Source organism: Carlito syrichta, unplaced genomic scaffold (genome assembly GCF_000164805.1).
Source record: "Carlito syrichta isolate Samal-C Ts95f unplaced genomic scaffold, Tarsius_syrichta-2.0.1 Scaffold281728, whole genome shotgun sequence".
NCBI classification, from domain to species: domain Eukaryota; kingdom Metazoa; phylum Chordata; class Mammalia; order Primates; family Tarsiidae; genus Carlito; species Carlito syrichta.
This window is the reverse complement of record NW_007225824.1, coordinates 100,941-122,873: the sequence shown is the minus strand read 5'-3', so window position 1 is coordinate 122,873 and position 21,933 is coordinate 100,941. Positions and strand designations below refer to the sequence as shown.

The window sequence follows — 21,933 nt, the reverse complement described above, 5'->3', positions numbered from 1 at the left end:
TAATAGCTATGAGCAAAATCCAGTCTCCTCGTCAGGGTCTACACGCCCCTCCCACCTCTCCCATCCCTTCTCCTACCCTCCGCCTGCTGTGTATGGCACACAGTAGAGGCACGCTGATCTTTCAGCCCCTCAAACACACCAAGCCCATTCCCACCTCAGGGCATTTGCTGGTGCTGTTCCCTCTGCCTGGAGAACCCTCCTCATGGATCTGCAGCCTCAAGGCTCCTCCTTGCCATATGGCTCTCACCTCCAGGGGTGCTTCCTCCCGTCTCCTTATCCCTCCCCTGAATTCACCCAAGTTCCTCTCTGCCACGCTACCCTGCTTCGTCTTCTACAACATTCATCATTATCTGAAATGATCTGGAGTGTTTTTGATGGCGTCTTTCCCACGAGGGTGGACGTTCCATGAGGACAGAAACTTCCTCGGTGTAGCTCATGCTGTATCTCCAGTACCTGGCATCTAGTAGGTGCTCAATGAAATCTCTGGAGGGAAAGAATGATGCTGGTGATGGTGGCAGCGACGCTGGTGTTGATGTGGACTCAGTAATCTCCTTTCCAGCCTTCAGAATTTTTTCTTTTCTGATCTGCCTTAGCTTCTGAGCTTATTCCTGTGTCTCACAGGAATTTTGTGGTGACCAAGCAGTGCCGGCTGCAAAGAACACAAGCCACGGAGTGAAATTCTAGAATGAGAGGGCACAGCTTTTGAGAGGAAGGCGGGCTTCTGGGAGACAGTGGCGCGAAACAGGGGTGCTTTCTTGGCCTGGGGCCTGAGGCTCTGGAGAGAGTTTATAGAATGTGATCCAGTGATTATTGCTTGTTACTGAGTATTTATGTATTGCTCAGCATTGGCCAGGATCTTTTACAGTCCCTTTTATCAAATTTGCAAAGAGATTTACAAACTTTTAAAAAATTAGCTATTAGTTTTTTAACCTGGCAGGAATATACCTATATGAAGAAAAAAAAAGAAAAAGAAAAAAGAAAGAAACAAATGCTTGTGTTTTGTGAGACTAGAATGCTTTTCCATCTCAGATGCATGAATTCATTTCTTCAACTGATTGTACTGGGATTAGGCCTTTAACATAATTTTTTGTGGAGGATACTATTCAATCTGTAATAGTTTCCAATCGCCACCAAAAAAGACATTAGTTCACGAGTTCTTTTTTGTTTATCTTGATGGAAACATGGGTGTTTTACAATTATGACCTGCTATGCCAAAAAAAAGACATGTTAAAAACTTACAAAATTAACTCATATATCAGAAAGATATATGCAGTGAAATTTCTAAGTCAGAAAAAAAAGAATATTTTTAAGACTTTTGATATTTATTGCCTGATTTCCTCCAGAAAGATGGACCTGTACTGCCTCGTTGGCAGGTTTTCCTCAAAGGCTGAGATTGCGCTCTGTTCTCTGTGTTTCCTAGACCTTGCCTGGCTTTTCCTAGGTGTATAAAACATACTTCAATGTAAAACAGTATCTTCATTGTACTTCATTTTTTTTAAAGCCTAAGTGTGCGTGTCAAATGTTGTATGGAGTATACTTAAGCTGAAAAATGATGCATTGTTTGTCTGAAATTCAAATTTAAGTGGCATCCTGTGTTTTTATTTGCTCAATTTGGCAGACCTATCCATTTATACAAGAGAAATCTGGCAGCCTCTCTCATGACAACATGTTCTCAACAATCACTCAATACCATCATCAGCCCAGTGGCTGGCATGGGATAGGCTCTCTTCAAAAGATGCCTACGGTAGCAACTGGCTGGTTGGAAGGCTGTGAGTTATGGTAACTGATTGTTCATTGTCAGCTGCAGATCAAGCTTCTTGTCTACTTTTCCCCCCTTCTCACTATTGCACTTGATGAGTCTTAAAAGAGCAAATAGCAACTTGTTTCTTACTTCACTTGCCACTGCAGGCAGTTACCGTTTATCTGAGCACCTAAGAAGTCTCAGGCATCTTAGAAACATTATTCCTAATCTCCGTGATGAAGGTCAGTAAAATTATAATTGACAGTGAAGGAAGCCAAGACTTGAGAGGCCAATAAACATCCCTTTCCAGAAGGAATGAATTGACCCCAGGCTACTTAGTTGCAAAACCCACAGCTCTGATCCATGCTCCAGGCTACCTTGAAACTCCAGAGGTGGTTGTTGATAGAAGCTGCCTTCCTGGCAATGGCCATTCTTTTTTTTTTTTTTTTTCTGAGTTGGAGTCTCACTCTGTCGCCCAGACTGGCGCGCTCCTGGCCACAGCAGCCTCACCCTGTTGGGCTCCGGCGATCCTTCCGACTCAGCCTTCCAAGGAGCTGGAACTACAGGCGCGCGCTACCACACCCAGCTGATTTTTGATTTATTGTAGAGATGAGGTCTCGCCAAGTTGCCCAGGCGGGTCTCGAACCTGCGGGCTCAGGCAATCCACTCGCCTCGGCCTCCCAAAGTGCTGGGATTACAGGGTCACTCTTTAGTTCAACACATCTTTATGGAACCCCTACTATGTGTTCCGATAGAGATTACAGTGGAGAACCACGAAAATAAGATTCCTGTACTCATGACATTGTCATTTCGATGGGGAGGAGAGACAATAAATGATTAAACAAACAAACTGATGTGAAGAAAAACAAAGTCAGGTAAAGGTGTGAGAAGTGATAGGAGATGGGATCTGGTAAGGTTAGGGAGATGATCAAGTTAAGACCACATGGATGAAAAGAGCTCAGCCCTCAAGAAATCCAGGGAAGGACCTCCTGGGTAAAGGGGGAACTAGAACAAAGGTACTGAGGTGGGAAACAGGTACTGAGGTGGGTGTTTGGGTTTGGGTATTCAACAGGCAGAAAGAAGGCTGTGGCCTGGTGGGTGAGGAGTAGATGAGTAGGAGATAAACTCGGAGATGTAGACAAAAGTCAGTTGGCAAGGGACTTTGTAGGCAAGGAAGACACAGCCCATTTGATGCCCTCTTTCTCCTTCCGGACATGCAGCTCAACTACATTTCCCAGCCTTCCTTGCACCAGCTGTGGCCATGTGACTGAGTCCTAGCCAACAGCACCTCCTGAGCTCAGTACTCCCTGCTCTTTCTTCAGTATAGAGCCATTAGAAGGCCCATGTTTGAAATGACAGAGCTATAAGATGGAAGGAGTCTGAACCTCTGTATTGTAGCTTGGAGGAGAGTTGCCCCTTGGTCAGAACTCCTGTTTGGATTTTATATATGTAAAAAGTAGCCTTCTATTGGATTTGGCTTTTGGGATTTGTGGATGTGCCTGATAGAGGTGCTAGCGTCCCCTTAACATCTGGATAAGGAGTATGGATTTTTTTAAAATTGCGATGGGAAGCCATCAGACTTTCAACAGTAGGACAAGATTCACTGATTTGATGTTTTTGGATATATTTTGTCAGCTGACTTGGTGAGGGGTGAAGAAGCTGACAAATGAAGCTGGTGAGAATTTCTTTTTTAGTCTGTCTGCGGCTTTCGTTCTGTTTTCGCAGCCAGAATGCCAGTTAGCTATGCCCAGGGGGATGCCGGACAGACAATGGATGGCCCTGTCCAACACTTTCTCACCAAGGACAAGCTCCAAAGTGTCAGGTCTCATGATGATTATTCTCTACTGTCTCCTTTGGCCAGAACTTTGGATTCTACCACAACTCTTCCTCAGCCTGTTCTTTCTCTCCCACTGCTCCATCTCAGTAAATAGTACCCCAAACTTTGGGTGCACCAAACATAGAAGCCATTCAAACAACTTGCAACGGTGGACAAAGCCTTACATGATCTGATCTTTTCTACTTTTCTAACTTTGTAGGTCAATACTCAAGTCCTTTCTCACTCTGCTCTAGTCATACTGGGCTCCTCTCTGATCTCAGGGTCTTTGCACAGACCTTTCATCTGTCTGGAATGCTCTTGCCCCAACCTTTCTGCATGGCTGCCTGTTCTCACCACTCAAATTGTGTTCCTCAGAGAAGCATCATGCCCGTCCCTCCAAGGCTGTCCTCCTCATGTCCTTAAGCCACATGTGTGTCATCTCCAAGTTTCATCATCTGCTAACTCTTCACTGTCCAAGGCAGAGTCCCAGAAAAAGGCCATGGTCACAAAGTAGGGGGGAAAGTCAAGGGTACAGTGTCGGTGACTCTGGTCAGAGCCTGGTGATTTCAGGCTCAGCTCTTAGCCTTTAAGAAGGGCTGGTATAAAGAATGGGTCAATCCGTGAGCTGACCAAACCCGGGCAGGATGGGTGGCACCCAGACGTCATGAGGGGCAGATGTCATTGCTGGGGTTGCTGCTACCTGATGGCTGGGAGGGAACATTGGTGAGCAAACTCAACATCCTTCACCAAAGGCTCCTTCAATTCATTGGGAGGAATCTGATGGGAGTTGGAGTTTCCTTGACTGTGTGGGGATGGAGCCAGAGAAATCCTGGGTGTTAAGGCACTGGGTAGTGGGGAAAATTGTGGCTAAAATTATGAAACTTCTTCTTTAAGCGGGGAGGCATGTGGCTTACTGAACTAAGACAGAGAGAGCTAGAAAGAAGGCTGATTTCACTTAGTCCTCCTAGAGGACATTTCTGTGGGCCAATTGTAAGGGGTCATTTTAGCCCGTGAAGGACTTTTGGTTTTATCAGTCTTCCAGCGGTGTCAGTCCTGAGAGCATTTGGTGGTGGTGGTGGTGGGATGTTGTGGTATGGTGTGATGAGGAAGGAATCTTTACTACACCCAACTAGTAGCTGGATGCTTTGACCCAGACAGTCCTTTAGGAGAAATTTCTTTCCCTCTTCTCATGTTTCCACTAGGAAAATTTGCCCCACTTTCTAGAAGATGCTCACTGAATCTTCCCCAAGGGGTGAGGAGGGACCAATCTGATTGGTCAAACCAAGAGAAGTAGCTAAATATGTATGCTCACTTCATCCTGTCTTTCTTCTTTCACAGTGTTCTGTCTACAGGATACAGCTTTCTCCCAGAGCCCCCAGAGACAGCTGCTCAGGTAGTGCACTGCAAAACTCCATGGGGAGTTTTGCCATTTGTATAGAGGGAGAAAATGGTATCCCCTAGAGTTGAGCATGGTGTGGACCCTGAATTCTCTTCCCGTTTCAGCCCCCTCCATGGAGTAAACACCTGAGGATCAGGCTCTAGTGGCAGGCTTTGAGGCTGATCTGGAAGTCCATCTCTTACTGTCCCGGTATAGGGCTCCGTGGTAGGCAGAAGTATGGCCTCCTGTTCCTCAAGCTGTCCCTGTCCTAATCCCTGGAACCTCTGATATGCTACCTTATATAATAAAGGGAATTTCGCAGATATGATTATGGGTCTTGAGATGGAACACTTATCCTGAATTATCTTGGTAGGGCCGACGTCATCACGGGGTCTCATAAGAGGGAAGGTGATGTGATGAGGAAAGCAGAGCGAGACTCGAAGCTGCTCTGCTCCTGGCTTTGAAGATGGGGGATGGGGCCATGAGCCAATAATGCACGAATGAGTCTTCCCTGGAGCCTTCAGGAAGGAATACAGGCCTGTGGCACCAAGCCCAGCACACACACATTAAGACGGACTCCCATGAGAGTTCTGGGGCAAAGTCTTTCAGAAACATAACCCAGACAACAGGTCCAGAGCCCCTGAGATCCAGATGAGCTTGACTTGAGACTTCATTCTAGCTCCTAACCAGTTCAGCGCTCTTCTCCTGCTTTCTGAATATTCTTGACAGTCTCAAGATCATTTTCGGCTTGAGACTAACTTCTCTGCACGACATAAAGCCAGACCCAGATTTTCAGATCCTTCTTGGGTTTTGATGCACCCCTGTCTGTGCCAAATACTTGAAAGGTCATGTGGAAAGGATGGTTAAGAGTGAGGACTCTGAAGTCAGACTGCTTGGGCCTGTCACTTACTGACTTTGGGACCTTGGACAACTTCCTGAGCTTCTCTGTGCCTCAGTTTCCTCATTTGGAAAATTGGGATAGTAATTGAGTTGTGAGAATTAAATGGGCTAATTTGGGGAAATCTCTAAATGGTTCCTCGTACATAATAAACACTTTAAAAGGATTAGTTAATGTTTGTGGACATATTGGACTGTATTGAGAGTTTGGAATTCACAGACAGAAATCAGACTGTGTAACCGGCTGCAAACAATTCAAGATATCCCATATCCAATTAGCCATTCCTGGTCTTTAACATCTGTTCAGCTACTGGCCCCGAAAGTTCTGATTAGCCCCTTACTGTATGTGGTGCCGATCTCTCCTCTGTCTCTTCTTCTTCCTCTCCTTTGTTTGGCTGGGAGTCTCCAGAGAGAGAATCCCAGCTGGCAATAGCAGGATATGAAATTTATAATGCAAGTTCATGACTGCTATTTTATAAGAAGTTTTTATCAGTCCAGATTTATTACCATCATGTGCTTATGCCAGTGGCATTTCAGGCAAAAATAGCTGTTGTTATCTATTTCAGAGGAAGTAGGAGATGGGAGGTCCCAGACATTGTCTGTGAGCCATCGGCTGCGGTTTTGAGTCAGTCATTCCTGGTCCCTTTTCTGCAGGGTCTAGGCTGCGTGCGGTAGTGGAACCAATCTAAGGTTATTCTGGGCTATTGACTGAGACCAGTGTAAGCAGCGTCCCTCTAGAGGGGAAAACTAAAGGACCGCCAGAGTAGAAAAGATCCGTTTAGGGCCCAGTTCTGTTGCATCCTGTCCTTCCTGGGTTGTGTTGGGATTTAAAGGGATGAATCTCACTTCTGCCTCACTGCCCCCAGGGAAAAACATATCTTGAACAGTAAGTAGAGAAGCCAGATGGAGGGTGAACTATATGATTGGTACTGCCTGGTTGAACAACACGGCTGGTCCTCCCTGACTAGGTGGGTTCCTGCGACTTCCCCCTAAACCTAGCCTAGAGCTGTCTAACAGAACTTTGCGATGCAGAAGATGTCCTATATCTGTGCTGTCTAGTAGGTAGCCACGAGCCACTTGAGGCTATTGAGCAACTGAAATGTGGCTAGTGCAACTGAGGAAGTACATTCTAAGTTTGATTTCCATTTATTTTAACTTAAATAGCTCCATATGGCTAGTGGTTACTATATGGGGCCACAGAGCTTAGAGCTTTGATCTCACCCCATGAAGAAGTTTGATTTCCATTTATTTTAACTTAAATAGCTCCATATGGCTAGTGGTTACTATATGGGGCCACAGAGCTTAGACCTTTGATCTCACCTTCACGGCAGTGAAGGTGAGAACTGCTGCCCAATACTGATTGAATCTGTATTAGTTTCCTACTGTTGCTGTAAAAAATTAACACAAACTTAGTGGCCTATTGCCACCCAGATTTCTTATCTTCCAGGTCTGGATGTCAGAAATCCAATAGGTATTTCACTGGACTAAAATCATGGTGCCACAGTCCTGCTATTTTCCAGCTCTGTGACCTTGGGCAAGTTACTTCACCTCTGTGGGTCTCAGTTTCTGACATGCAAAGTACTAATAATAGCTACCTTATGAGGCTTTTACTACAGTTCAATATGATAATGTATTTAGAAGTCCAGGCATGGTGATTTATGTCTGTAATCCCAGCACCTTGGAAGTCTGAAACGGGAGGATTGCTTGAAACCAGGAGTTCGAGCCTGGGCAACATAGCAAGATCTTGTTTCTACAAAAAACAAACAAACAAACAAACAAAAAAACTAAACAAACAAAAATTACCCAAGCATGGGGTATGCTCCTAGTCCCAGCTACTTGGGAGGCCGAGGGAGAAGGATCGCCTGAGCCCAGAAGGTTAATGCTATGGGAAGCCATGACTGTGACACCACATTGCAGCCTGGATGACAGAGTGAGACTCTGACTCAAAAAAAAAGCAATATTTCATTTTTAAAAATTGGTACACAGTAGGTGTTCAGTTGCAGTAGTTATAACTTACTTTTTTCATGGGCTAAAACACGATCATGAGATAGAAGTCATTACCCCAACTTGACGGGCAAATTGCCATAGGTCACAAAGCTGATAAACATTGGAGCCAGGATGGAAGCCTGCCTGATTCCAAATGTTTATTTTATCTTTTACATATTACAAAATGAAATACATGAATGCCTTTTCTTTGCTAAAACTCTTGACAGTTCAAAGTGAGAAATCATATCCATCTCTCATCCATGGACCCCATTCTAAGAGATAGCCACCATTAACTGTTCATTATGAGTGAATCTAGTCCATTTCTAGTGCTTCAAATAATAATTTTCAAATGCTTAAAAAATGAGTGGGATATCTATCTATCATCTATCTATCTATCTATCTACCTACTTACCTGTCCAGTCAGTTCTTTTGTTACTCATTTTTGACACTTATCCCTATGCCTTAGAAGTTTTTCCACACCAGTACCTGCAACTTCATATCATTTTTCATAATAACTCCTGAAAAGTCCATATGGTGGTTATATGATAAATTATGTGATCCAGTTTAATTACAATTCTTTTTTGAAAAATGTTTGGATTGTTTGTAGTGTTCCACCGTTATAACTTTACTTGTTGGCTTTCGATTCTTTTTTTTTAATAGTTTAATGTATTTTAATAGCAAGCTTATAGGAACAGCACAGAAGACAGACAACATTAAAAACATGTACTTGCATGTAGGACAACTCAGTTAGAAAAGTATAGTGAATGGATGGAATCTACCGTATGATAAAAATGCTACAAATGCTATTTAGTTGCCATCAACAAGAAATTTACTTGTTTTAAAAAAATCCAAATGCTGGCATGGTCCAGAAAAATTTAACAGGTTTATTTATAATTGTTATAAAGTCGAACCGCTGAAACTTGTTCACTGAAACATTTTGACTTGCGTGAATGCTTTACAGCCCCGCTTTTGTATTAAAAATTCACACACAAATGAAAATGGAAAAACTGCCCATACCTGATTTCTGTCCCCTATTTTTCCACTCACAATCATATACTTAGGTACCTTTTGACCCCCATGGGGGAAAAAAAAAATCTAACATTCAGAACTACCAATAACAGGAAGAAGGGAAATTTTTTTTTTTTTTTTTTTTTTTTTTGAGAATGAATGGTTTCCCATCATAGTGGATTTAAGCACGTTTTCCACGTATGCGGCGTGCTAGCTGGATGTCTTTCGGCATAATTGTTACACGTTTGGCATGGAGGGCACACAGGTCGGTGTCTTCAAAAAGGCCAACCCGATAGGCCTCACTTGCCTCCTGCAAAGCACCAGTAGCTGCGCTCGGGAAGCGCAGATCTGTTGTGAAGCCCTGAGCAATTTCTCGCACCAGAGGCTGGAAAGGAAGTTGGCCAACCAGAAGTTCCGTGGACTCCTGATAACGTCTCATTTCACGGCGTGCCCCGGTACCAGGCCTGTAACGATGAGGTTTCTTCACCCCTCCAGTAGAGGGCGCACTCTTGCGAGTGGCTTTTGTAGCCAGTTGCCTCCTGGGCGCTTTACCACCGGTCGATTTGCGGGCCGTCTGCTTTGTACCAGCCATGGTATAGAGACCTCCTTACTTACCCCCCTTCTCCTTCTGCTGGAGCTCGGCAAGCTAGAGGGCTTTCAATGCTGATGGAGCCCCGCCTGCCAGTCTTTCCTCCCACAGTCCCTGAGTTTTGCGTCTTGCTTAGGAAGGTCTTCTCTCCATCTCAAGCTTGTAAAAACATTCTCTTATCTTTCCTAAACCCCAACCATAATGTGGTGCTAAAACCCCACCATAATGCTGGAAGTGGAGTCCAATATACACATTGTCAGCGGGGTGTGGTGCCCCACGCCTGTAATCCTGGCACTTTGGGAGGCCAAGGTGACAAGAGTGCTTCGGCCCAGGAGTTCGAGGCCAGCTTGGGCAACATAGAGACCTCATTTCTACAAAGAAATTTAAAAAAAAGTTAACTGGACGTGGTGGTGCATGCCTGTAGTCTGAGCTACTTGGGAGGCTGAGGTGGAAGGATCATCTGAGCCCAGGAGATCAAGGCTGCTGTGAGCCATGATTGTGCCACTGTACTCTAGCTTGGGCAACAGAATGAGATCCCAACTCAAAAAAAATCCCACACAATACACGTTGTCACTTAAAATGTGGGGTCGATGTTACTGTGTTACTGAAGGTGAGAGCTAATTGCTAATTGTTGTGGCTGGATTCATTTATTATGGAGTGTACTTTGTGTGATAATAGTTTTGGATTTTGTCTAAGACATCTGAATTTTATTGTTTTGAATGGTGTGGAGTAGGATCTAATTTTATGTTCTCCCTTGTAAATGAGAAGTTTTGTCAATACTGTGTATGCGATAGTCTTTCCTTTCCCTTTTTATTTTAAATGGTCACCTTTAACATTAAAGTATATCTCTCTTATGGACATGTTTCTGAAGTCTCCTCTTCCATTGTAAATTTGTGGCTTAATTATACTTACCATCTAATCTGTTCCATTGCCTCGCTCTGTACTTGAGCCAATGCTATATCAGCAAAGAGTAAAGGCTCAAATGATACAATAAATATTTTTGACTAAGTTAACGCAGCGAATTACAATAAGAGATGCCTTACTTCACGATTCTGGTATTTCTTTGATGCTGCTGCTAAATCTGGTCTGTTCATATTAATTTGGAATTCTGTGTTGAACTTCGTGGAGAGGGACTACAGTTTTTTCACGCGTGTGCTCTCCTTGTCTAGCTTTGGCGGCAGCGAACGCATCCCATGGCCTTTCTACTGGCTCACACCTCCTCCTCACTGAGTTCCTGCATATGTTGGTGATGGAATGTATTCCGGCTGTCGTGACAGAACTGCAGCCCTGGAGCATCTGTGAGAGAATATAACTGAAGAAAAACTCAGATCCTGATCCTGGATGAAGTCACTGGAATCTGTGGGGTGTCAGGAAGGCGGCTGCAGGCGGGATGGCTCTGCTCAGTGGAGAAGTCTGACATCCATTCCAGGAGTCAGTATTGTGAACTTGCTTAGGGAGGGAGCCAGGGTACAAACCTCCATCATGTATGAGGTGTGTGAGTGTGTGTGTGTGTGTGTGTGTGTGTGTGTGTGTGTGTGTCTTCATGCTCTGCATCTGCATGAGTGTTTGCATATGTGTTTGTGATAAGCCTACGTGCATGTGTGCACATTGTATGCATATGAGGTCTAACAATTAGGTTCACGAACCATCCTAGAAAAAGTGCTACATACCTCATTGCTGGATATCACTAGGGTCACCTTCCAAGTAATCCCCTTGAGAAACTGTGCACGGATGCCCGTGCCTGGTCCACCCGTCAAAGCAATTCTGGAACTCTTTTTATGGAATGGCCACCAGAGCTGTCATCATTTGCTGGGGTCTGACAATGAAGTCTGCGAACTTGTCACTGTGCACAGACGTGGGCAGCACTGTTCAAATAATTGTATTGGAACACCCTCCCTACTCACCTGATCTGGCCTCCAAAGACTTTTTTCTTTATCCAAAGATAAAAAAAATATTGAAAGGAAGACATTTGATGACATTCCGGATATCGAGGATGATGCAACAGCTCTCATGGCTATTCCAAAGAAAAAGCTCCAAAATTGCTTTGAAGTGGGGAATAGGCACTGGCATCAGAGCATAGCTTCCCAAGGAGAGTACCTCAAAGGTGACCATAGTGATATTCAGCAATGAGGTTTATAGCACTCTTTCTAAGATGAGTTTGCGAACTTAATTGTCGGGTCTTGTACATGACTGTGAACATGTGAACGGATCTAAACACCTGTTGATTTATGTGTGTGTGTTGAAGAATTTCCTGCCTCATCCCAGGGCTTATCAGGACTACGCTGGAATTGCTTCAGCCTTCCTGGGTTTTGGGGTCAGCTGCTGAGATGGCCAAGGTGGGATATAGCTGGGAAAGACCAAGGCAGGGAAAGTAAGGCCCAGGGCTGGCCGTGTGGCTTCCAGTCTCCTCACATCACACATGGAAAAGCCTCGCCCCTGCCCTGTCCCTTCCTTCTGTCCTCATTCTTGGTGTGAGACTCAGATGAGTTGACATCTGTGAAAGCCCCTCACAGGTCAAGACGGAAGGAAATATCACCAGGCTGTGTTTTCTTGTTTCCCAAGTGTGCTGCCACTAACAAGGTTTGGGTGGTGACATGGAGGCTCTGCAGGGGATCTGTGTCTCTCACACTGGGCTGTCAAACAAACCTGTGTGAATGTGCTTTTCCCCAGGAGCTGGTGGCCTCGGTGACAGGTCACCAGGCTGGGACACTCTTCAAAAGCAAGCTAACTTCAATTCTCTGTGTCTGTGGATATAGGCGCTGGCTCCCCCTCCAGCCCTTCCCTTAGTACACAGATGAGCCATGATAGACGAGAGGTATCTCTCTTCAGAGAAAATGCTGGACACACAGAGCTAGCTTTGGAAGTCACCTGTCATGGTGACCGGAAATCTTCAACCATTTCCTCTTGCTGAACCGCTTGGCAGAGTCCACAAGGTTCTCCTCAGATAACTGTATTTGCTGGTTTAAAGATGCCTGGGACAGATTTAAGCCAAGCGGTTCCAACTCTGCTTCTGCTTTAAACACCATGGTGTAGGCAGTGTGTTTTGAAGGGGTCTTCAGAAGGGATGCCACCCATGCTGCTGGGCAGCTGAGGGTTGGACGGCCAGGTGACGCTGCCCAAGAGTGACTCACCTGACCAAATGGTATCAAAGGTCCAGTCGGATCATGTCTCATGGAAAGTGTATTAGTACTCTTTTTTTATATAAATGACAGAAATAAGCACCCAAGTCAAACTAACATAAGGAAAAAGTAAAATTTGTTGGTTCATGTAACTGGGAAGTCAAAATGTAGGTGTAAGGTATAGCTAGATTTGGGCCTCAATTATCTTCAGAGTTTCTCTCTCTCTCTCTCTCTCTCTCTCTCCCTCCCTCCATATTTTTGCTCTTTTCCCCTCTGTTTTTGGTTACATTCCTTCCTCCTACAGACAGGTTCACTTCTGTGATGAAAGAAGATATCTTCAAGGAGCTCTAACTTCACATCCTCCCAAGCCCCCCCCACAACCAAACAGGAAATCATCTCTCTAGATTGCTTTAGCAGAAAAGAATCAGTGAAGACTGTTTTGCTAGGCTCAGATCATATATCCACCCTGATCCAATCACTGTGGTTAGAGAGACACAATGCTCTGATTGGCCTTTGTGGATCACTGGCCCACCCCTGTAGCTGCAGTAAGGGGACTGGCAGTTTCCTGGTAGCACTTGGTGTGGAGAAGGAGCACATCTAAGGGATCCCCAAGGGATCTTGGACAATAAAAGTTTGTGCTTCCCGAGCAACCTTTTCAGGTTCCCTCCCACTGTGAGAGCTTTTCTGTTCTCTCAATAAATCCTGTTTTCTTAAAAATAAAAAAAGTCTGTGTTTGCCACAGGAAGAACAAATGCTAGTTCAATTTAGAGACAGTGGGTCCCTTGACTTAAGTTGCTTTGTGAGTTGCTTTTTTTTGGGTAACATTTTTCCATCGCTTTGAAGCCACCTCAGCGTAGAAGAAATAAGACAGGGTTATTGTGTGGTTGGTGTTGAGAATGTGAATTTCCTCTTCTGCTTCACATTTCCAAGGATCCTTATGGGAAGGTCATCCTGGAAGTTATATATGCATGTCTTTCTCTTTCATGACACCTCAAGAACCCAGTCTGGAAAGACCAAACTCAAGTTTCCCAGGATATTGTCCTCCCTCTGGTCTGATCACATTTGGGAGAAGAAAATTCAGTGTCGGGTACAAATGTTTGAAAGGATCATAGTTACAGTTTATTAATCTAGCAGATTCAATCTATAGATCCAATCTATCTGATTGAATTCTGGAGAGACCACCTGGCTGGTAAATGTCTTAGACATTTTCTTCTTATGAGGAACCATTAAGGAAAGTGAAGATATTATTTATCCTGAAAAATAAACCATATGGAATCTACTGGACAGTCCTTTTATCTATAGGGAAGATTGATCTGTGGAAGTGTATTCGTCTGCTTGGGTTATCATAACAAAATACTACAAACTGGGTGACTTAAACAACAGAAATTTATTTTCTTGCAGTTTTGAAGTCTCGAAATCCTAGGGCTTGAGTCTGGCAGGACTGGTTTCTGGTGAGGGCTTTCTTCCTGGCTTGCAGACAGCCACCTTCTTGTATCCTCACATGCAGAGAGCAAGCCGGCTCTCTGGAGTCTCTTCAAATAAGGACAAAAATTCTTATTTTTGGACCTCGCCTTCCCTTATGGTCTAATTTAACCTCAATTACTTCCATAAAGGCTCTATCTCCAAATACAGTCACATTGGAGGCTGGGGTTTCAACATATGGATTTGAGGGGGGGATGTTTAGTTTATAATAGGAAGGAACTGATTAATTTTTAATCCCAGTGAATCTCTTCTTCTCTTAAAAACAAAAACATATTAATTAGGATTCGCTCAGCTTTGAGTGACCCCAAATTCAAATTCAAAATACTCATTGCTTAAACACGATAGAAGCTTAATGTGTTCAAATCCAAATGAATCTAGAAAGGAGCAGTGAAGGCTAGTTTGGCAGCTCCACACTCATCAGGAACTCCAGTTCCTTCATTTTAGTGTTCTATTTTTGACACTTGACTTCTACCTCACCGTCCAAGATGCCAGTTTGAGTTTCCACTATTCCCATAATATTCCAGCCATCAAGAAAGTGAAAAGGGCTGATGAACAAGAGTATATCTGCTCTTTTTAAGTATGCTTTCCGGATGTTGCACACACTATTTCCTCTTATGTCTCCTTGGCCAGAACTCCTACACCAGGCTAACTTGGATTAAACGACTGCCAAAGTGCCTTCTAAATTCACCTTTCAGTGATGCCTTCTAGAGTGAATAGAGCACTCCCCATGAAGGCCATGAACATTAACCCATGAAACAGACACGTTTTAACATCACTGACCACAAACCTACGACAATTTGAAGCAAGAAAAAAAAATGAAGTGAACTTTGTTCCTTTATGCAGAAAAAGGATTGATAAACAAAAGAGAAGTCAGAATGTAGAGGGATTATTAACATTTTGGAAGAAAAATCTGTTTCAAGCACAGCTCATGCAGTCATAGACTAGAGAATAATTGTTTGATGAAACAAAAAAATTCTCTTAGCTATTGATTATAGCAGGTCCACTAAGCTTTCACTTTAGTTAAAAGTCCTGGAATTTAATGAAATGGCTTCCAAGTTACCTTTTCCAAAAGAGTCCATGAAAATACGAGTGCATAATACAATAAAATTTCTAGGTTTGCCTCACCTAGCTAGTAGAATGACCTTGGTATCTTCCTCCTTTGTCCTCTTTCTTCTGCAAGTTATCTGTTCCCATGCAGCAAATCACCTCAGTGACTTTGACACACATTTATTATCTCACAGTTTTGGGGGTCAGGAATCCGGGCACTTAAGTCCTCGGCTTAAGTGCCTCTCATAAGGCTGTAATCAACATGTCAACCAGCGCTGGGGTCTCGTCTGAAGGTCAGACCTTTCAAGCAAGGTGGTGCTGGATGGTTGAGCATATTTTATATGCACAGTTCTGCCTTATTTTTCTCCAGTAGGGCCCCCCAAATTGTATAAGCTTCAGCCTCCCACCCCCAATGGGTCTACCTCTGCTTCCCTCTCACTATTAATTCTGTGTCTTGGGATCATCTTTCTAAGCAGTTGAGTACCCGCGAACAATCCGTAGGATGGAGATCACAACACCTCTGCCTTCATGTCCTTGGGATCCCTTTCAGCTCTCACAGCAGAGGCAACAGTAGGCAGGCTCTGAGTGGTTGCCTGACCTAGGTGCCTCTCAGGAGCGAGCCTATTATTCATTAACAAGCCTGGTTATTTTATGGGCCAATTAACTAGGGAGGCCATGGAAGGAAAATTGCAACACTGAGCAAGTCTGCATCTACCCTCCTCATCTCTCTTTTCTCCCCACTGTAGTTTGGGTCTCTGCCACTGTTTAAATTTAAGCCTATTTGCTACCCCAGCATCTGCAGTTTGATTATTTGACTATTGCCTGGCTCTTGGTCAAACCACTGGGGAGCTCACTAGCCAGTGATTAAATCTGGGCCATGATTATAATGGTTTTATGCTAGCCGGGCCTCTGTTTATGGGCCCACTGGTATTAGAGTACAGTGTTATTGTAATGAGGTATTAGCCTCATAGAAATAATCATGTGAAGCAAGTGGGCTGCGGAATGCCAGACAAACGGAGTCAATTATTTGGTCAATACATCTTTGCTTGATCTTCCATTCTGTTTTAAAAGAGTGTGTGGAAAGACAGCAGAGGAGACTGACCATTATTGAGCACTTATTGTGTTAGGCAAGATTGAGGTACTTTTCAATATTATGTGTTTTATTTTGAAGTGATCCAGCAAGGTGGTATCATTAGTGCACCCGTATTTAAAGAGGAGGCACAGAGACGTGAAGAAAAAGTACCCTTAGTCACACAGCTAGCAAATGGAGGAGGTGGACCCTGAACTGAGTCTGTCTGACTTCAAGAGCTCTGTTCTTCCACCTCACTCCAGATGATGTGAATGTACTTGAATGGGCATTCTCAGCTCCTATGGGTCTTTGTGTGTGTGTGGGGGGGTGGTTAACCTGATAGACTCAGTTTCAGAATGGTTCTTTGGTGGATGCTGCTTGTTCAGAGGAAGCCCTGAGAGGTGAGAATTCAGGTAAGGTAATTTGTAGGAAGACTCACCAAGAGTGTTTTGGAGGCAACTTTATGTTTGTGATTTTGCTTCTTGACGTCTCAGTGAGCCTAGTGCAGCCTGATGAGATGGTTAGATCTGATATCCCAAGAGCTGGGTCTCATTCTAGCTCTACCACGGATGCTCATGTTTTCCTCAGACAAGCCCCTGCCTCTCTGCCTCTCTAGTCCCCGCCTCCTTTTTTAGCACTGTCACCTACCACCTTCTGTCTTGCTCAGCTGCATTCACTTCATAGAGGGCAAGGCGATTATTTGGTAAATGATCTCAGGAAACACTGATAAGGGAGAGGGGATGTGAGACAGAGAGGGGAATTAAGTCATTAAAGAGTGAATTGTCAAGTATGATCCCTTATGACAACTGCAGCCTAATTCTGAGGGGCACTCCAGGGGCCAGTGTTGAACACACACCTCACGGTTATCCCACCCAAGGTCAGAGTGACCTCTTGCCTCTTTGGAGAAAACACTCTACGAGCTGCAAGTTCTGGTAGTTGGAAGACTGACTGATGTCTCCAGAACTGCCCAGTGCTAGGAAGCTCTGGAGTGTCACTGATACTATTCTGACACAATGAGCAACGTAAGTCACTGGAGTAGGGTTTTCTGTTACTCGCAGCTGAAGGGATTCCTAAAGCACATTCTTGTCTAAGGGCACCTCACTTTCTCTCGTATTAGGTAGTGACCTCTCTCATACATCTGCCACTGCCTGGTATTCCTTCCCCTCCCTCGATTCTTTTTTCAACCAATCAAGGCAGTATAGTTTCTGCAAGGGGCTGTGTCTGATCAACCAGACAAAAGAAAGATCTCCTCTGCTCTTTGAACCCAAGTCTGCCCATTAAAAAAAAAGTATTAGATTCAACAAGTGTACAATCATCCTGTCAAAAGCTTCTAAATACTCCCAAGTTTCATGATAACTGATGTTAAAGCAAAATAAGCAGGAGGCCATCAGATTATTTTGCGTTACTCTTGTAGCGGGTTGCAACCTAACTTCGTAGGTGAACAAACAAAAACATGATTTAGGAGTATTTTTTTTTGCAACAGCTGAATTTCAGCCAAGCACAGACACCCAAGTGATCCCACCATGCCCCAGTAAGGCAAATGCCTCACTGTAACCAACAAGTTACTTCTGCACTTCACTTCAGTGCTCAGTGTGCAAAAGTTTACTGCCCACGCCATGGCATGAAGCACTCAAAACCTCTTTTGGTTCTGAGTGCTGTCCTATTCATGAATCACCCTTTGCTCAGATAAGCTCTGTTAAATATACAGGGGATGCCAAGAAAATGTATACACAGTTTAAGTATGATGTTCACTCAAAAGATAGCATTAATCAAATGAATGATGGAGTCTCTATGTGACAGGAAGGACAGTCAAAGAAAATGGTGGAAGCACGATTGAGCAAATGGCATACTACACATTGCTACTGTAATTTAATTCAACTTCAAAAAGTAACACATAGATAACATCTCTTAAAATATGTATACATTTTTTTGACACCCACTGTATTTCACCTAAAGTTTTTCTTTTAACACTGGTGACAGTTCCCTCTCCATTCCCAGGGCAGGGACCACACTCTGAGTAGTCCTGTGTTGTACAATTCTAGCCACTGTGTGCCCATTGACTGAGATCTCTTTAGCTACTGCTGCATTAAAAAAAATCACCCCAAAGACTCCCCGGCTTCAATAAGCATTTCATTATCTTGCATCATTTCTTTGGGTTGGAAATTCAGAAAGGGCTTGGCTGGTCAGTTTGGCTTGGGGTCTATAATATAGTTGCAACCAGACAGTGGCTGGAGTTGAAATAGTGCAGGCTGAAGAAGTTGGAGGCTAATTGGATATCTCTTTCTCTTTGTGTAATCACAGGGCGATTCCATGTCATCTTCATGAGTTAGCCTGGGCTTCCTTCCAGCATGGCAATCTCAGGGCAGTTGGCTGCTTACATGGAGGCTTAGATGTCAGCGTGAGAGTCCTAGCTGGGCTCGGTGGCTCAGCCTGTAATCCCGTGCTTTGGGACGCTGAGGTGAATGGATTGCCTGAGCCCACGGGTTCGAGACCCGCCTGGGCAACTTGGCAAGACCTCATCTCTACAATAAATAAAAAAATCAGCCGGGCATGGTAGTTCGTGCCTGTAATTCCGGCTACTCGGAAGGCAGAGGCGGAAGGATTGTTGGAGCCCAGCACGTCGAGGCTGCAGTGGCCGGGAGTGGCCACTGCACTCCAGTCTGGGTGACAGAGTGAGACTCCAACTCAAAAAAAAATTAGTGAGAGTCCTAATATGCAAGGTGGTATCCGAGTTATTGTTTAGGAGCTGGTCTGAAAAGTCATGGAGCAGGCCTGGCAGGGTGGCTTATGCCCGTAATCCCAGCACTTAGAGTGACTGAGGTGGGAGGATTGCTTCAGCCCATGAGTTTGAGACCAAACTAGGCAACAGAGTGAAAATTCATCTCTACAAAAAAATAAAAATCAGTTGTACATGGTGGTGTGCACCTGTAATCCCAACTACTGAGGAGGCTGTGGTGAGAGGGTCACTTGATCCCAGGAGTTTGAGGCTGCTGTGAGCCATGATTGTGCCACTGGGTGGTAGAGGGAGATGCCAACTCAAAAAAACCCCTTTTTTTCCTTAAAAAAAGGTCACAGAGCATCACTTCTGCATAATCTATTGGTTGAGTCATAAAAGTGCACCCATATCCACAGGAAGGGGGAATATATTCCACCTCCTGATGGAATTCTAGAAGATTCTAGAAGAACATGTAAGATGGAAGAAATTATTGCAGTCATCTTTGGAATATGCAATGTGTCTCCTGCAGGGTGTCTTGCGGAGGCTGGGAACGAGGGGCAAAGAATGAAGGCAGAAAGCCTTGTTAGTAAGCTGGTCTGGGTATAAAATGGAGTAGGGTATCATCCGGGCAATGGGAAAGAAGAGGGGGGACTGGTTATTCAGGTGGAAATAACTAGGAAACAGTGACCAAGGAATGAAGAATGAAGGAGAAAGTAGAACGAGGATGTGGGAGGATTTCTGGCATGGCAGTGTGGGTGGATGATGGGTCATTCATGGAGTTACAGAAGGTAGAAGGAAAAGCAGGAAGCAGGAGAGCGGCCGTTGATGGGTTTGGTTTTGGACATGCTGAGTTGGATTCATATTGCCTTGATTTATTAAAATTCTTCCAAGTGTAGGACTGAGCAACAGTGTGGAGAGAGGTTGTGTCTAGCTCTTCGTGATCTCCTAGGAGGAATGTGTCAGAGAAATAGAACAGCAGAAGGGCCGGGTTAGAGAGAAGACTGATACACCTACGTGAGGAGGCTGGTACGTGCAAGCATAGAGCAGTGTTTGCCAAAGTTGCTTGATTGTCAGAATCACCTGGAGAGCTTGCTAAAGACAAAAAAAAAAAAAAAAAGTCCTTAAGCCCCATCTTAAACTGACTAGATCAGAATCTTCAGGCGAGGAGCCTGGGAATTCCCCTTTTTAATAACTGCCTCGGGGTCGTCTGATGATCAGGCAAGCCTGGCAAACGCCTAGGAAATGATTATAGGGATTGCATTATCCAACAGCAAGAGTGTCATTCATGTAACCAAAATGAGAGTGGTAGCCTTGGCGTGTGCTAAACTGCCACCCTGGATTAAGAGCTCAGGTTCTGGAGTTAAACAAACGTGTGTATAAATTTGGACTTTACTGCTTCCGACTCTGGGATCGTGGGAACGTGAAACTACCCTCGATCTCAGCTTCTCATCCGTACAATGGGGATAATGATCCCCTGGATAAAGCTGTTGTCATGCATGGGAGTGCATTGCAACACCAATTCTTCCACAACTGGATGTCCTACAATTCAATCCGGTTCTGACAGTAAGCGGCATCAAAATCAGATCACGCAAGTTAAAGGGGCGTGGCCCTACAAGACTGCCCTGCTTCAGACATCAGCTGCAACTGGGGTCCCCAGGCTACTCGAACTTCTGTTCAACTTGGCTGCAAATTTGGGAGGTCTCATGACCCCTTTCAGGGCTGATGATTCATTAGCCCTACTCACAAAACTCTGGAAAGCCCTATACTTAGGATTACCATTATATTATAAAGGATACAGTGTACAACCGGAAGAAGTGACACACAGGGCAAGGTCTGGAAGGGCCCTGAGCATAGATGCCTCTGACCTATGGAGTCCAGGGAATGTTTTCACCAACCAGAAATTTTTTACTGAGGTTTCATTCCGTAGACACAATTGAGCCCATCATCGGCCAACTGTGTGAACTCCATCTCCAGTCTTCTCTCCAGATCTTGGGATGGGGTGGGAGCAGTGGGGGTACTGAAATTTCCAGCTCTCTAATCACCAGCCTTTCTGGTGAGCAGCTCCCATCCTGAAGCCATCTAGGGAAACTGCCTGGAGCCATCTCATTAGCATAACAAAGACATTCCTATCACTCAGGAAATTCTAAGGGTTTTTAAAGCTATGTGCCAGGAATTGGGAACAAAGACCAGATAGATTTTTTAAAAAAATTGTATCACAATGAGCTAATGATGTAAAGTATTTAGCACAGTATCTGGCATACGGCAAGACTTCAAACAGTAAATGTGGTAATAAATAAATACATAAAGTAATACTAGTAATTAGCAATAATAGTAGTAGTGCTAAGGCAGGAATTAAGTTGTCAGGTTTATAGCATACTTGGCACCTGGGCTTGGCGACACATGTAGTTGTCTTTAAAACTATGGTAAAGAACATAACATGAAACTTACCATCTTAACCATTTAAAAATGTATAGTTCAGTAGTGTTAAGTATGTTCACATTGTTGTAAAACAGATCTCCAGAAATGTTTCTTTTTGCAAAACTGAAACTCGATATCCATTAAACAATACTCCCCATTCTCCCCACCCTCGGGCCCCCTGGCAACCACCATTCTACTTTCTGTCTTTATGAATTTGACTTTTGTAGGTGCCTTGCATAAGTGGAAGCATGCCATATCTGTCCTTTGGGGATGAACTCGTTTCACTTAGCATGATGGCCACTTGTTGTAGCATGTGACAGCATTTCCTTTCTTTTTCAAGTCGACTAGTATTTCATTGTGTGTATACCACTTTTTGGTCATCCATTCATCTGTGGACGGGCACTTGGTTTACTTCCACCTTTTGGCTGGTTGTGAATAATGCTGCTGTGCGCACGAGTATAAACATATCTTTTGGGTATAGACCCAGAAGTGGGACTATTGGATCATATGGCAGTTCTATTTTCCTGCTTTTGAAGAACCTTCATACTATTTCCCTCAGCAGTTCCATCTTTTTATAATCCCACCTGTAGCAGGAAAAATAGAGAGATCATGACACTGAGACTATTATAGGAAGTGGCACTTTATTACGCTGGCTAGCACAGCGGGC

The 21,933-nt window shown here is 44.2% G+C and overlaps 1 protein-coding gene across 1 annotated transcript; it reads right to left on the bottom strand.

Annotated features, from left to right (window-relative positions):
* Nucleotides 1–9,007: 9,007 nt before the first annotated feature.
* On the bottom strand, nt 9,008–9,463 carry LOC103254477 (histone H3.3C-like). Its single transcript, XM_021709773.1, has one exon. The coding sequence runs from the start codon at nt 9,416–9,418 to the stop codon at nt 9,008–9,010; it is 411 nt and encodes a 136-aa protein (XP_021565448.1). The 5' UTR covers nt 9,419–9,463.
* Nucleotides 9,464–21,933: the final 12,470 nt, after the last annotated feature.

Coding starts and splice junctions, on each gene's coding strand:
- LOC103254477 (XM_021709773.1), bottom strand. CDS start 9,418: ATGGCTGGTACAAAGCAGACGGCCCGCAAATCGACCGGTGGTAAAGCG.